At 55.2% G+C, this 15,661-nt stretch overlaps 3 protein-coding genes across 3 annotated transcripts; 2 read left to right on the forward strand and 1 right to left on the reverse strand.

Moving 5' to 3' along the window:
- Positions 1-1,345: 1,345 nt before the first annotated feature.
- On the reverse strand, positions 1,346-2,902 carry CTAM01_08858 (nicotinate phosphoribosyltransferase; the record flags this gene model as incomplete). Its single annotated transcript, XM_060524878.1, has 3 exons — positions 1,346-1,478; positions 1,547-2,606; positions 2,707-2,902. 3 exons carry the CDS (start codon positions 2,900-2,902, stop codon positions 1,346-1,348), a joined length of 1,389 nt encoding a protein of 462 aa, XP_060380569.1.
- A 1,521-nt stretch (positions 2,903-4,423) lies between these two features.
- CTAM01_08859 (U3 small nucleolar RNA-associated protein) lies at positions 4,424-7,162 on the forward strand (the record flags this gene model as incomplete). The annotated part of the gene is made up of 2 exons (XM_060524879.1): positions 4,424-5,399; positions 5,454-7,162. 2 exons carry the CDS (start codon positions 4,424-4,426, stop codon positions 7,160-7,162), a joined length of 2,685 nt encoding a protein of 894 aa, XP_060380570.1.
- An 8,147-nt stretch (positions 7,163-15,309) lies between these two features.
- On the forward strand, positions 15,310-15,564 carry CTAM01_08860 (uncharacterized protein; the record flags this gene model as incomplete). Its single annotated transcript, XM_060524880.1, has 1 exon — positions 15,310-15,564. The coding sequence occupies one exon, from the start codon at positions 15,310-15,312 to the stop codon at positions 15,562-15,564; it is 255 nt and encodes an 84-aa protein (XP_060380571.1).
- Positions 15,565-15,661: the final 97 nt, after the last annotated feature.

Genomic DNA, 15,661 nt, shown 5'->3' on the forward strand with positions numbered 1-15,661 from the left:
GGATATGGGGATTATATGCGGTTCGTCATGTTGGGCACGCTGCTGCTGCTCATTTCACAAAGGGGCGAAAAGCAGGAAGCAAGTGGTGGAGGAAGAATGAGAGAGGGCCTTCCAGATTTCAAGTCAGACGCTCAAGAGAGCAGGAAGGGATGGTCCTCTTCCATTTTCTGCAATCATGTGAGGGAAAGAAGAGTACGCCTGTAGGCATTGACATTGAGCATCTTACCTAGTCTTGCCTGTATCTTTTCATGGTACGCTCACTATTTCCATTTGGGCAAGTCAAGAACCAGCCCCTAAGTGTGTGTACCTTTCTGTTGAGATTTTGGGACATCAGAAGCATTAACGTCCGGCCGCAAAAACACTGGAATGAAAATCAAAAAGTAGAAGAAAAAAGTAAAAAGAATAAACAGGGATGGAGGGGGGATACTGACCTTATAATTCACGCCCCTATTCGGATTCGAACAGCGCGCCCCTCGTTTCCAGCACGGAAGTCATTGGAGTATTTCATTTACTATCGACTCTGCGTCAGAGTCTAACCACCCGGCCAAATGGCCGGATGGGGTGCTGGTGACAGGAAAGGCGAATAGGCCCCCCTAAGTACCCTCTCATCCTCCTTGGGAGGAAGGAGACGCGTGGAGGCGGGAAGGTGCTGGTGGGGCCGCCCCTGGATGATATTCACCTGCCTCAGGTATCTTGTCAAGGAACCTTCCTGGCCTTGAACACTCATTCATTGCAAGAAGGTGTCTCACCTAGGAGTACCTTCCCTTGCTCCTGGATTTGGAAAGGAGGAAGTAATACCTTCCCTTCCCGTAGTGAGGCTGGAGGCACTCTTCCCTCTCACGTCGACTTTCCGCTTCGAGTAGTACATCTTATTACTGTTAGTAGCAGGTGGCCGGATTTATCGAGACACAAACACCAGTAAGATGACCAAGAAGACAGACGATAGAGCTTGAACTCGGGTTTGCTTCTCCGAGGAATTCATGGCATCGATCACACATGTCTGTTGCTTTGCTCGTGATTGACATATTCAAACGCTCACCACAGAAGCGAGCAGGCCACAAAGATAATGAGCCATTGCTATTCCCAAGAAGCACACATCTGACGGAGAAGGAAGAAATGTCCAATGCCAATTCTGCTGGCCATATGCCACTGCTTCATTTATCCAATAGGTATCTCGCGAGGTCTACACCTGCTACCGTCATTATCAATGCGTTTCCATTCCACCATACCTTCCCACCTGTGTCTCGTGATGCTCATCTAGGTACTTTCTTGCAATATATTCCTCCCTCCTTGGCTCTTGCATAATCTGTCGCCAGACGAGCTCTAAGTGGCACTCACCACATATCTATGCCTTGCTTTCGTCCTTGCCCCAACGCTGGGTCTCGTCACCGCCCTTCCACTCCTTCTCAACGTAACCAAGCTCGCCCTTGACCTTGTTCACCGTCGCCTTGTCACCGGTGTTCTTGCCAATGTTGTCGCTGGACAGTCTCCGTTAGCACACGACACCAAAATTGCAGTAGGAGAAGCAACAAGGGATGGAACTGACCTGATCTTGATTGCCGGGTTTCCGTTGGCGGAGCTCAGCTTGATAACGATATTCAACGGCACCGACTTGGCACCCGTCTTCAAATGCTTGAAGTCATTCGTCAAAAACGTACCAACGCCAAACGTCGGCGTGAAGCCCGCCGCCTCCGAAATGGCCTGGTACTCCAGGCACTTTTCAATATCAAGCGAGTCCGAAAACACCATTGTCTTCTTATCCTTGATGCCCTGGCTGTCGTAGTACGTCCGCAACATCTTGACATAATCCGCCGGGTCGCCGCTATCCTGGCGCACGCCCTGGAACAGCTCAGCATACGTCAACAGCCTGCTCCCGTCCGCCGTCTTGAACTTGCTCTCGTCGCCATCGAGAGCGTGTACCGGCTGACTGAACGACCTCAAAAACTCCTGCGTGCCAAAGGTATCCGTCAGCGCAATACCGAGCTTACCGCCGAAGCAGCCGACCCAGTACCGCAGCGCCAGTTCCGTCGCGGCCTTGTAATCGTTGTGAATGGCAGCGATGCCCATGAACCACTCGTGCGCGACGGTGCCCACGGGCGGGATCCCGAAGCGCATGGCCAGGTGCACGTTGCTCGTCCCCGTCAGCTTGCCCTTGAGGCCCTTCTTCTCCCCTTCCTTGCTCGCCTTGACGAGGCCGCGGAACACGAGGGCCTGGGTGTGGTAGTCGCGCCGGCGGCGGGTGCCAAACTCGGAAAAGGTGCAGCCGGCCTCGAGCAGGCGCATGCCTTTGGCGAAGGCCTGGTCCTCCTGGCCCTCGTAGCTCCAGTCCGTGTCCATGAAGCGGAAGTAGGCCTCGGAGGTGAGGGCGAGGAGGGGGATCTCGTAGAGGATGGTGTCGAGCCAGGCGCCCTTGATCTCGACGTGGAGGTCGCCAATGTCCGAGTCGGCGCCCGTGTCGTCGCCGACGGGGTGGAAGGTCGCGACGGCCTGCTCTCTCGGCCGCAGGCGGAATTCCTTGAGGAACTGGACGTATTCGTCGGTCAGGTAGGTGCAGTGCGTCTTGAGGAAGCGGTATTCTTCGTCGGAGAGGGAGATGTTGCCAAGTTCTGTTCAGGTGCAGCGCGGGGTGAGTCAGTCACAGGTATTTTGCGTCTCGATAGTCGTAGGTGGGGATTTGGAGGGGCTTCTCTCTCTCTGTCGACTCACTTCGGATTTGCTCTTGGAGCCACTTAAAGGCAGCTCTCGAGAGTTTCTTCTCGGGTGTGCGGTTCGTGAATGCATAGGATACTGGGACGTCTTTGAAGTACTTGAAGACGGCGCATTGCATCGTCAGCTTATAGAGATCAGTATCCAAGAAGGATATGACGCCCTCGGGGAAAGGCGACGAGCTGTTGAAATCCATGATCGCGGATTGCAGTGGTGTGTCGGTGGTGGTGGTGGTGGTGGCTGGATTCCGCGCAATCGCTGCAATGTGGGTGTCGCGGTTGCAATGCGATGCAATTAAAGAAGAAAAAAGGGCTGAGTTGGTTGCAACGCAAGATTGGCAGAAGAAAAAAAAAAGAGTCTGCAGGCGAGGTCGGAATGCGCGTGTCACAACGGCGCGATCGTGACAAAGCTCGGAGCAAGGAGGAGGAGGGGGAGGGGGAGGGGTTGTGTACTTGTGAAAGAGGAGGATGACGAATCTGTGGGACTTTTGGCAGCTGCTGCACGACACTCCTAAAACCAGCAAGCTTTCATGCCCAGGAATGTGACGGGACGGAAGCTGATTGATAAGGCACACTCATGGACTTAGGCAGTAGGTTTGCATTCACACTGTCAGATGGGCGAGCGGATGAGCAAGAGAGCAGGGGTTGCCAAAGTTCCCATGCGACTTTTAGTTGTCGCAGTTTCGACTCGGAGACAAGGAATGAGGGGCTGCAAAAAAGGGCCAAGGGATCCCTGAAAGTTCCAACTCCCATTGGGACCATCAAGGTAAGTGACTTCCCACTTGGCACGTCTACTAAGGTACCTATGTTTACCATATTGAACATATTGGGTGTTCATTCATGACCATACTGACCAAGTACCAAATGATAGGTACGACACGAAACATATCCAGGTCGAGTGCAAAGCAAAGAGCGCAAGTACGACAACCATCGGAGTTGGCCGGCGCATCGGTTTCGACGGGTCCCGCGCTTCCCACGACTAAGGTAGAACAAGCAGCAACCATCGTTGCATTTTACTGGCGCGCAGTCATCACCTTAGCCTTTGCAGATGAAAAGGGTCCAGCCATGTTTGCAGCCAATAATGGATGCTTCTCTGGACTGCCGCTGCGGAAGACGCCGTGGCTCAAGTAGACCTCGATGGACTTATGTAAGCGAGAGTATGACATAAGCAGCAATAGCAGCGCATTCTTTGCGGAGTGAGGTACCTTACATATGAAGCAACATAACAAATGTACCTCCTGTAGTCGAAAAGAAAGCGACTATAGATATATACCTTGCTAAGCATCATGTAGGTAGAATTATCAGCATCATACTTTGCAACCAACTCCTCCAGGAATCAAGACTCAAGAGATGCGACTTGGCGCTCTCGTCCTCTCAGATGCGTGCCGCCAGCGGGGTGGAGGGGCACAACGCGCACAGACCACACCTTAATTATTTTTTTGCGTCCTCCGACCGCCGACAAAACTTTTTGGCAGCCGTAGATTTTTTTTTATTTTATTTTTGCCAAAGCAGGACGAGCAGAGGTCGCAGGAAAAAAAAGACAAGCTGCAACCCGCCAAACCTCGCCAGCCTCACCACCACCACCACGCCGAACCCCAAGAGCTTGCTTTCAACAGCTGCTCCTCGCGAGATCGATAGGGCCGATCAATCTTACTGCCAATTGACCACCGGAACCCACGATCGCAAGGCCTCGAGGCCAACCCACGGTTCCCTTCGCAATGGACCTCCATCGCTGCCGCTTCGTCCCCTACCCGCCCTCCGCCATCAACGCCCTCGCCTTCTCTCACCCCTCCACCCGCTCAAAGGCCCAAGCGACCGCCACCCGTCTCGCAGTCGGTCGCGCAAATGGCGACATTGAGATCTGGAACCCGCTGAGCGGCTCCTGGCTCCAGGAGACCGTCCTCCGCTCCGGCTCAGACCGCTCCGTCGACGGCCTCGTCTGGGCCAACGATCCCGACGCCAACTCGACCTCGCGTCTCTTCAGCATCGGATACACCTCCGCCGTTACCGAATGGGACCTCGAGACCGGCCGCCCCATGCGCCACGCCAGCGGCCAGCACGGCGACATCTGGTGCCTCGCTGCCCAGCCTCCCGCCTCCCCTTCCGATCCCGTCAAGCGTCTCGTCGCTGGTACCATTGACGGCATGCTCGCCATATACTCCATCGAAGACAACGACCTGCGCTTCCAGCGTATGCTTGTCAAGTCTCCCAGCAAGAAGGTCCAGATGGTCAGCGTTGCCTTCCAATCGCGCCACATCGTCGTTGTTGGCTGCTCCAACTCCACCATCTGCGCCTACGATACCCGCAACGGCAACAAGGTGCGGACCATGACCCTCGGCGCCGATCTGGCTGGAGGCGCCAAGGATATCATTGTCTGGAGCGTCAAGGTTCTGCCTTCCGGGGATATTGTCTCGGCCGACTCGACCGGCCAGGTCTGTATCTGGGACGGCAAGACGTACACGCAGATGCAGCGCATCCAGAGCCATAAGCAGGACGTTCTCAGCCTTGCCACCAGTGCTGACGGAAGCGCCATCATGAGCGGTGGCATGGACCGTCGTACCGTTTTGTACAAGAAGACTTCTGGTGCTTCAGGCGCCCGATGGGGCAAGGTTTGGAGCAGAAAGTACCACGAGCACGACGTCAAGGCCATGGCTTCTTTCGAGAGCAACAAGATGAGCGTTGTTATTTCAGGAGGTAAGTTATCCCATTCTCGTAATGCGTTTTGCGCTTGCTAACTAGCTTCCCAAGGCCCTGACGCTTCCCCCGTCGTCCTTCCTTTCAAGGAGCTCGGCCGCGAGAACCACAGAACCCTCTCTAGTCTTCCCCAGTCACCGCCTCTCACCAGCGCCCCGGCAGCAAGATTGGTCGTGGGTTGGTGGGACAGAGAAATCCACATCTGGAAGCTGCAAAAGTCCTTCGACGGCCTCTACGGCGAGGACGGCGCCGAGGCCAACGCAGACGCGAACCTCGAGAACAACCGCAAGCTCCTCAAGACCATCCTCGTCAAGGGCGAGTCCAACATCACTTCGGCCGCAATCACCGCGGACGGTTCATTCCTCGTGGCCGCCACCGGCACCGACGTCAAGGCCTTCCACCTGCAGCACCAGAACCCCACAAAGCCCTCGGACGTGAAGCTCGCCTCCGTCGCCGTGCCAAAGACCTTCTCAAACGGCGCCAGCAAGATTATCCTGTCGCCCAACGGCAGCTACATCGCCGCCGTCCAAAAGGGATCCAAGGTCCTCATCGCCAAGGTCATCCGTAGCGACGACGACAACATCATCACCATCCAAAAGCCTCGCGTCGTCCGCCGCCTGGACCGCAAGACCTCCAAGCAGCAGCCCCAGGCCGGCCTCGGCAACTACGAGAGGACCATCACCCAGCTCGCCTTCTCGCCCGACAGCCGCATGCTCGCAGCCGCGGATCTGACCGGCTACATCGACACCTGGGTCCTCGGAAACCCGCAGGACACCACCTCAGACGAAGACGACGACGAAGCCGCGTCATCGGACTCTGACAGCGAGGACTCGTCAAACGAGGACGACACCTCCTCCTCAACCGAGAGCTGGATTCGTAACCCCCGCGCAGCCCTCATCCCCAGACTCCCCGCGCCGCCCGTGGTGCTCTCCTTCTCAGACGAGACCGTCGCCGCCACCGAAGGCGCCTCGACGACAGACTACACCCTCGTGGCCGTCACGACGGCGTGGCACATCCTCGCCTTCCATCCCGTCGCCGGTTCCCTCACCTCATGGTCCCGCCGCAACCCCATCTCCAGACTCCCCGCCACCATCCGCGACACCCGCGACCTGGCAAAGGGTCTCCTCTGGCAAGGCCCCCGCATCTGGATCTACGGCGTCTCCTTCCTCTTCATGCTCGACCTCTCCCAGGACCTCGGCATCCCCTCGGGCTCAGCGGACCAGGATCCCACCAACGCCCTCGTACCGCACGCGGCCGGCACGAAGCGCAAGCGCAGAGGCGGCCCCGAAAGCGGCGCCGGAGCCCGAATGGAAGTCGGCGCGATCGTCCCGCAGCAAGTCGACCGCTTCGTCGGCTCCAAGGCCGGCGGCAAGGAATGGCAGGACGACATTGAGAAAAACGCCCCTGCCAAGGACGAGGACGCCATGGACGTTGACGGCGCTGAAACCAGCGACTCCGACGACGAGAACGAGCGGGAGAATGCCAGCGATAGCGAGGGCGGCGAGCTCGCGGCCCTGCGGAACCGGAACCGCGAGACGCAGACGGAGGCGGGCGCCGAGGGAAAGACGAGGTGGTGGTACACGTACAAGTACCGTCCCATCTTGGGCATAGCGCCCCTTGCTGGCGCTGCTGGCGCTGCGGGAGCCGGAGCCGACGGGGAGAAGGGTGAGACGCCCTCGCTTGAGGCTGTTCTTGTTGAGAGGCCTATTTGGGAGGTGGATCTCCCCGCGAGATACTTTGGTGCCAACGAGTGGGAGAGGTGAAAGGGGGGATGATTGTCTCTGTTTGAGGTACCTTGTATTTAGTGGACGTTGAAAAAAACGGTCAAGAGATGGAATTAGGCTTGGACGGACTAGGTCCGGTGGACGAAGGGGGAGAGTGGACGTTGACACGTTGGGCCATGTGGCTCCCTCGAGCCACCACTGTTGGTCTGAAGATATTCAATCAGGCAGTACTTCGTCGTCTTACACCCATCTCCCGACTCACTCAACGAGGGCACCGCCCAAGATTCCAAGTTTAGTCTGCACATGTCGCATTAGGTACCTATCTCGGTTCTCTTTCGGCACTACTCGTTCCTAGGATCTGGAAATCTTTCTTGTGTAAAGGGTACTTGAGGTAGACTTGAAAAAGTATAGCATCGAATGGATGTCGATGGGACTTTTTTTTATTTTTTGCACATCTTCTCTCTAATATTGCCTACGTCACTCGCTTCGACTAGTCTCCGTGGGTTGGTTTGCTCAATCCTGCTTCTTGCCTCTCTCTCTCTCTCTCTCTTCCATCTTTTATAGACACCATGACGACCGGCCGATATGTCTTGATAGGTTCCCCGAATGATCTGGTGATTGAAGTCCTTGAGTTTGCCCCGACGACGGAAGGGAGAGCAGCGAGGGATACGTGGTAGTTGAAGAGTCAAGGGTACTGCGTGTACAGATACTCTACGTAACTAAGAAAAGGCAACATCAGAACGAGAATAAGGGCATGCAAGAAACGTATGGGTAGCTTCTCTGCAGCGTAAGCAGGAAGTCATGTAGGCCGCGCAATTCCTTCGTCGTCAGTATGTCTTGGCAGTGAAGCAGCGACCAGATTGGATAGGACTGTACGGTGTAAGCTTACGAGCCTAGCCTTGATTCGACATGGACTGCCACGCCAAGGACTCGTCAGACAACGACAGGAATACACATATTGTTTGGCGAACTAGTTGCTCTATTGGTTGAGTTCTTGTGTACCTGTCTTCTCTTCGCTTCTACTCAGCTTGCCCTTCTTCATGTGTCTGTGGACAAGGACGGGGTACAGATACACAAGTCAAGTTTAGTTTCCATATTTTCGAATGTTAAATTCACAAGTCTTTTGATAGACAAAGGGTGCGGGGGAAGTGAAGAGTTGAATATCTGGTAATTACATGCCAAACACCAAATACTAAAACACCACATCCACACGCATCAAATATCACGATATCGAGATAGTGTTTCCGCGTAAACATAGATGCACGTCACAACACCAATGGAGATAAACTCAACACATCAATTCACCACATCACTCCTACAGAAACCTCCATGCTAGTTTCCATGGATACCTACTCCATCAAACATAGAGACATCCGAAACACTCTCCCACCTTTCCCTTCGCGCCGGAAAGTCAATCCACATTTGCCATCCTCGGAATATGGGCACCACCACCTACCTCCCAAAACACCAAGCGAGAAAAAGCTTGTCTCGCACATCCGTAAATTGCCCACATCGCCTACTTCGCCTATCAACAAACGAAGAAACCTTCACATTACCCATGCCGTACAGCCGTTGTCGTCTACCATCCAATATCTATTCGACGTCAACCTGGCAAGGCTGCCTACCTACCTAACCACGCTCAGGACCAGGACCAGGGCAAGGATCCCCGTTTTACCGTTCCTCTCTCGGCGTCGCCTACATGACCGTGCGACCTTACGGATATTCGTCCCTCCACCTCCTAGCCTGCCTGCCTGCCTCTAGTCTCTCCACCCTTCGTGACGTGGGGTGTAGTAGCGAGGCGACAAACGAGTGGCCCTCAGCATTAGTCCAACACGAGAGCGAGGTGGAAGCATCCGTACTTCCTACTCCATAGTCCATACTACATAGCCCATATGATGTAGGTATCCGTATCCGTAGACGCTAGGCCTAGAGGACCCGAGTTTGGCAAGGATAGAGTAGCGAGAAGGTACGTGATGGCTTCACTCTCGGCTCATCTTCCTCCCGTACCGCGCGTCTAAGCCTCTAGAGAAGCAGAGCTTACCCGGAGAAAGTGCCCGTATACCCGCCGTGATAGGTGAACACACCAACCGGCTTGTAAGACGGACAAACGGTAAGGCTGTTCGGGTCCATCAGTCACTCGACCATGCCTGCTGACTTGGCCACCTAAAAGCGTCAAGAAGCTCACAAGCAAGGCCATCGAGGACACCTGGAGGAGCCGGCATATGGGTTGACCGTCCGCACTCCTTGGGCCTCATCCTCTATTGCTCGTCTGCTTGGTACTCACCAGCAAAGCGTCATCCAGAATCCTTATCCGTCCCAAAAGGCAAAAGACAAGCCCAGTTTCCCTTGCTCTCCCACTTCCTACATGCCATCCGGTATTGAAAGCCAAAACTTACGTTATCGACGCCACGGGTATCGGGATCGAGGACACACCAGATGGGGCCAGAGCCGCGTAGCCCGACACCAAGTCAAAGCTAGAAACCAGAAACCAAACCAGGCTTACGTAGTTTAAGCTTCAACCTCGCCGTCGAGGCCAACCCTGTCGGGGAGTGCCAAAGCCTCTCCCTCTCTCTCTGTCTCCATCTGTTCACGCCATGCTGTCAAAGGTCGGCCACTCGACCAACCTTGACGCCTTGATAGCCTCGCTTCTTGCCGTGTCTCTCTAACCCCCGCCAGCCGGAGTCTACTCCTGCGTCCAGCGTCGCCGGGTCATGAACCCCACGAAGTCTGAAGAGGGATATGACGATGGACAGGATAGATCATAGCGGCGACAGTCCGACAGGCAAGGGCAAGGGGGCCGTAGGACAAGGCACCGAGAAAGGAAGACAGACTTCGGTCTTCCTCCACGTTCCCCCACGACCCGTTGCCCACGAGTGTGCGTCATCTTCCAATCTCAAAACACCAGATCACTCTGCCCGTGACACGAGGCTTGTGTACGACTTACACGCAAAAGCCGCGCTGGACCGGACCACGCTGCTGCAGTGCTGACATTGACAAGAAGCAAGAGTCAGACGCAAAGAAAGAGCCTCACTCAATTTGACGTTGCTGTCGTCGGCCCTCTAACACGGGGGCGAGGGGGATGGAGGGTCCAATATCCGCTTGGCGTCGTGGCCTGAGTGGATTCCCATTCTTCCTCCAACAAAGTCCCCCCGAGCCCCGAACGGCACCGCCGTCCCGTACGAACACAGAGACATACTCTCGAAGTCTCTCGGTAAAGGACCAGGTGTAATATACGCCCAACCCCCGGACGAGGCCACAGGTAACTAACCTATCAACCAGCTTCAATTAGCATATTCGGCAAGATCAAAACCAAAAGACCGGATGAAAAAGAACGGGGGCTCTGGATAGAGGTTGGCCCAGATATCCCACCGGGATTCGTTGTATTGCTCAGCCCAGGGCACCCTTCTTTGTCCAAAGAGACCAATACCTTAATATCTGGCCTGCGGACAAGAGCGAGCAAGGCGACTGAGAGAGGTTTAGAGGGCGGGCATCGAATGACACTAGCCCAAATTGTCTTGACGGTCGCCGTCCTTCTCGAGTCTGATCTGCATCCATGGGGGGAACGGCGAGGGACGGAAGGGGTCCAGGGTACGCGCGTCCCGCTCGAGGTTTCTTTTGGCCGCCCCCCCCTCCCTTGTGTACAAACGGCGATGGACCGGGTCAGACCACGCAAGTAGCCCCGGGAGCCTGGGTAGCAGGGCCGAGAGAAATACAGAGCAGTTCGACGACAACGGCATCTGTAGACAGAGCTTTGTCTCGCCGTTTGTTCCTCTCGTCGAGTCACGGAGGGTGACTGAGCGATAAGTGATGTGGCTTGACTATCCCGAGGCTGGTTTATCCGGAAAGGATCTGAAGCGCGGCTAACGTGTAATTGCGAATGCAAAAGGGCACCCGGAAACTTGGGGGCGGGGCGCCTGCGGGCAGCGGTGAAGGGGAAACGAAAAGGCAACGAATATTCAGAGGCACGAAACCTTGGACGAATCAATGGTTCGTCATCTCGACATTTGGGATCATGGCCAACCCGGTTTCACAGGTCAAGGGAAGGGGCAAAATGGGGGCCAAGAGGACGATCGAATACGCAGCCCGGGGCGGAGTCCAATATGATTTGAATGTGCTGGAACTGAGAGTGCTGGAAGTAAACGACACGTCTTGTGAGAGCATGAGTCGCGATCTTGCACACTCGTGACAAGGCCGGGTTGATGGGCAGGATGCTAGGAAGAGGGATTCGTAGCCCTTCTCATTTTGAAGTTCGCGTAAATCGGAGTCCGGCTCTCTCAGTCGGGATGAGGACGATCCAATCAGGTCCCCGGTTCCATCGGGTTATGCCGACTCTCGACCAGGTACAACTCGATGCCTATGTCTTCACAGGGTCGGGAGGGCCATAAGAGACTTTCGATGTCGTTAGCACTCGTTCGTCCCATTATGGAATGAAATGCCTTCATCGTGCAACCTTCCCGCTGGCGGCACGTTACAACAGCCTATCCAACTGGGTGTTTCCACTGAGACGTTTCGTTTCCATGTCTTGAAGAGAGGTCGACCATCTGAGCAACTGAAAGCATTCCGCACACATTCAATTCCTCAAAACACCAACCAGCCCGAACGAAAATATGAAAGGTCCGAACCCTGCAGACGGGAGGTGGGAGAAGTGTAATTGGCTGGTCACGATGCAAGCCCCCTTGGCAACTCTGCCGAAAGCCGATGTGGACTGATGGAATGAGAGGTTTCCTGAGCCCCAGGAAGCTTTGGTACCTGTAGGTAAAGTGGCAGTCCAGTACTCCGTAGGGAATGAGGTGTTTCCGTGCCCACCCCTCGCTGGAAGCTCTGGTGTTTTGCTCTCTAATTTGTGAATAAGGCATTATGGAGAATTGCACAGTCGCTTGTCTACGACCTTGTGGGAAGTTGTGGCAGTTCGAGACGAAAGGAGTGCAGTCTGATGTGGGGTGGCAACGGGTTTGGGAACAACACGCAAGCCACCATTGGAGCGCCGATGTGAGACAAGGTGGATGACGCGTCACTGAGCCGCTAAGGCCCACGCCCCCAGGGTCAAGGGGGGGTCGCCGCATCGGGCACGCACCCAGAAGTTGTGTGCCAAAGAAAGCCATCGTGGATGTCGATCAGGTCCTCTGTTCCAGGCTCTGGGGAGTTTAACCTGGAGAACGGGTCCCCAAGAAGGACGACCGTGAGATTTGGAATCGTTGGGACGCAAACCGCAACAGATATCGATATCCTTGCTGCTGTTGGCGATAGTATCAATATGCCCAGCCGGGGAGGTCGCCAAGATTCGAGCATGGCCAGAATGGTAAGAATCGGGCTTGATGGCGCCGAGCGGGTACAATTTGCGGCGTACGGAGTCACGGACGCCATTTGGGCTTCTGCTCTAGCACGTCGCCCGTTGACTCGTCATCCATCTGCCTGAGGATGATTGTCTTCATCAAGATGCCGTCTGAGGAATACCAACATGCTTGGTTCGTCTCATCAAAGTCAATCAATTCGTCCAGCCTGTGCGAGTCGAGTTAAAGGGGCGAGACGTTGGCATGCCGCAGACGATAGCAGCAGTCTGTACCGCTGTAGGCCTGTGAACATTTGAGTTTGCGAGAACGATTGACGAGCCCACCTGTTTACGCAAGCACACGTAACAGACAGGAGGATTTGACGTGGGATCAGACCTGGATCGGGCGAGGATCTCTTAGGATTGGAGAGTCTATCAATCATGGTTCAGGGCGGCCGCTAGAAGATTTCGGGAAGACCTGGCCCGCCAAAGAAGCTCCAAGAGGTTGTCGCCTATGAAGTTTGTCCGAAAGACGGGCGTCGATAAGGTAATACGGCTTGCCGCCTACAGACGAGGCTACAGTCGTTCATCAGGTCAACCACCTTGCCTCCGCCATGCACAATTCGTACGAGTCGAGTCCGTGAGAACAGGAACCACATGCGGGGATCGGGGGAAACGTGGCCAGCTAAATTGGATAGGCGAAGTGCCCTTCGTAGAGACCGGGACCAGGAGGGGAAAACGAGGCTGAGTGGGAGGCGAATGGGGCAGAACCTTGAGGCCGGGGTGTTTCTGACAACTGGGAGGACCCAAATGCATCCGACTTCTCGAGCGCGTACCTGACTGAAATAGAGTGCAGATAGTCGTCAAGCCCCTGCGGCGCCTTTGCCGATGGGAGCCAAAGACCAATGGGAGCTTGGGTGGAAGAAAAGAGAGTACGAATTAAAGGTGTCGCACTCTGTTGAAGCTTTTTCTGGTTTTGCTGGAATTGAGTCGTCGTCGCCGTGGGTGGGGGGGCCTGGGGGGTTTCTGGATGACACTAGCCACAGGCGAGAATTTGAGGTCAAGGACGACGACGAAACGGGACCAGGTCGGTTCACCCACAAGGACAACCTAGCTGCCCAGGTTCTCGAGACAAAGTTTTAGGGGTCCAGAAGGCCGAGAGAGACGCGAAAGGAGCGAGGCGAGATGGTGTGCCGCAGCCGGCGACGAACCAGTCATCCAGTAAGAAATTGGCATTACGGTGCAAGTAGGCGATACTGGAGCAAACTCCCCTTATCACGGGATACTAAGTACTGGTTTGGCGTTTGGCGCCAGTCTGAAGTGACCGTTGGTTTGATGGTCGGAGCTGGTCTCACATGGCGAATCCTCGTGGACGGATGCAAATGTCGCGCTGCCTGTCGGGCAATTTAGCATGTCTTTGCAAAAAGACCGTGAGCGGGAGGGTCGTGGCGGCGTGGTTGATTTGATTAACCCCATCATAGAACTTTTTGGCCTCTGAGGTGCATATGGGAGATTGGTTAGTGCGCAATGAGGGTAATGATGTGCAGCGGCGAAGAAGATGAGGTGGACTGGCGAGTGATTGGCGACGAAGGATGCTGTTTCTGGACGTAGTTGCCGGGCGCGGGAGCGCAAAATGGAAAATTGGAGTGACAGTCGGCCACTGTCATCGCCATCCTTTCTCGACCGTGTTGTGCCGGTCCTTTGTGACATGATCGATCTCTCATGACATTATGGGTCCTCGATTGCTCGGGACTCGGATAGGTTGTATAGTTAGAGTCGTAGCATGTAAGTCCTGCTTCATCGACGCATCCCCGGCTCCTCCGCGTATGCTGGCGAGAAATCAATACCTAGTACGGATACTATGTACGGATGTAGATGCTGAAAGTGTCGACAACTGGCACGGATGGCAGCAAGTGCTCATCGTCGTCGTAATCATCCACGGCCGGCAGCCGCCTGGCGCCGGAGCTGCCGCCTTCCGTGGGCCTCTTCCCTCCCCAAGGTTCTGGTTCAGTTACAGACGGGAGAGAGCGTCGAGTCTTGCTGTCTCAGAGTGCCTAAAGAGGTGCCTGGGAGGGGGGAACAGAGCGGCGCCGTGCGTGTAGTAAGTGTCTATAGTGTACTGGGTAGACTATGGTTTGCTGCTGCTGCTGGTTGCTGCTGGCTGCCCACTACCACTGCCACAGGTGATTTGTGCTGCGGCGGGCAATCAACAAGAAAGCGGTGCTGAGAGTGAGGCTTTGGGGCTTTGGGGAGCCGGCTGAGCCACAGATCTGGGTCGAGGGGGACCAATCTGGGGTCTTGTTTCCGCCGACACTTGCGTAAAAGTCTTGGCGGGCAGCCCAGATTGGTCTGGGGCAGATGCTGGAAATAGACCTCAGCCACGCCTCGTCATCACAGTTTGGGGCTGCCAGAGACCCGTCAGAGTGAGAAAAGTGTGTGGGCGGGTGTGTGTGAGAGGTACTCCTTACTACGTAGACCTCACGCCTCTGTCGTCCCTCTCCAAGAGTGCCAGGGTGAACCGTAAGAGCGAGGAATTGGAGGAGTGGAGGGCACGGAGGGGAGGGATGCGGTGCCCACTCGACTAAGGTTGAGAGGTGGGATCTGGCGCTGGCCAGTGACAGAACCTTTAATTAGGTACAAGCGAGAGGTACCGGTACATCGGGTGCGACAGTGAGGCTTGTCCCCTTTGAATGTCCGTCCTCGTTGCCGTGTGGTGTGGTCTGCATTCTCGAGGTGAATGGACTAGCTGGGAGTACTGTATCCGAGTGTAAGTGATGGTATTCGCGGATGCGGATGGGAATTCGGTGAAAATCTGCTCCGTACTTATAACGTGCTTGTCGTATGTATTCGTACCCTACTAGTAATCTCCAATGTTTTGGTTTGCATTCATGGAGCTGCTGTGGACAGCAGACTGTGGATGTTCTCAGGTTGGTGTTTGTTTCTTTGCTTGTTTCCGCTTCATCATGTCCATCTGATGAACCTTTCTCGCCCACAACCCGTAGAACGGGTGCCAAGAAGAAGAAACAATATTGCCATCGTCGTCGCAGGTCGTCAGCCTCGCTCGGATTCGCAATTGAGTTACGAGCAGGTAAACTATCGTGAATCGTCACCAGCAAACCGTGAGTGTAATTTCAGCGTCTCCAGAGTTCAAGTCGGTATATTGCGTAGGTAGGATACGGAAGGGGGGCTTCTCCGCCCCCAGGGACCGTTCGGCCGTCGTCACCGGGGAGGATTGCGTCGCCGTTGCCTGGCTTTTTCTCGAAATTATT

The sequence above is a fragment of the Colletotrichum tamarilloi genome, assembly GCF_030869305.1.
Source record: "Colletotrichum tamarilloi strain Tom-12 chromosome Unknown Scaffold_32.1, whole genome shotgun sequence".
In the NCBI taxonomy this organism is placed as follows: Eukaryota; Fungi; Ascomycota; class Sordariomycetes; order Glomerellales; family Glomerellaceae; genus Colletotrichum; species Colletotrichum tamarilloi.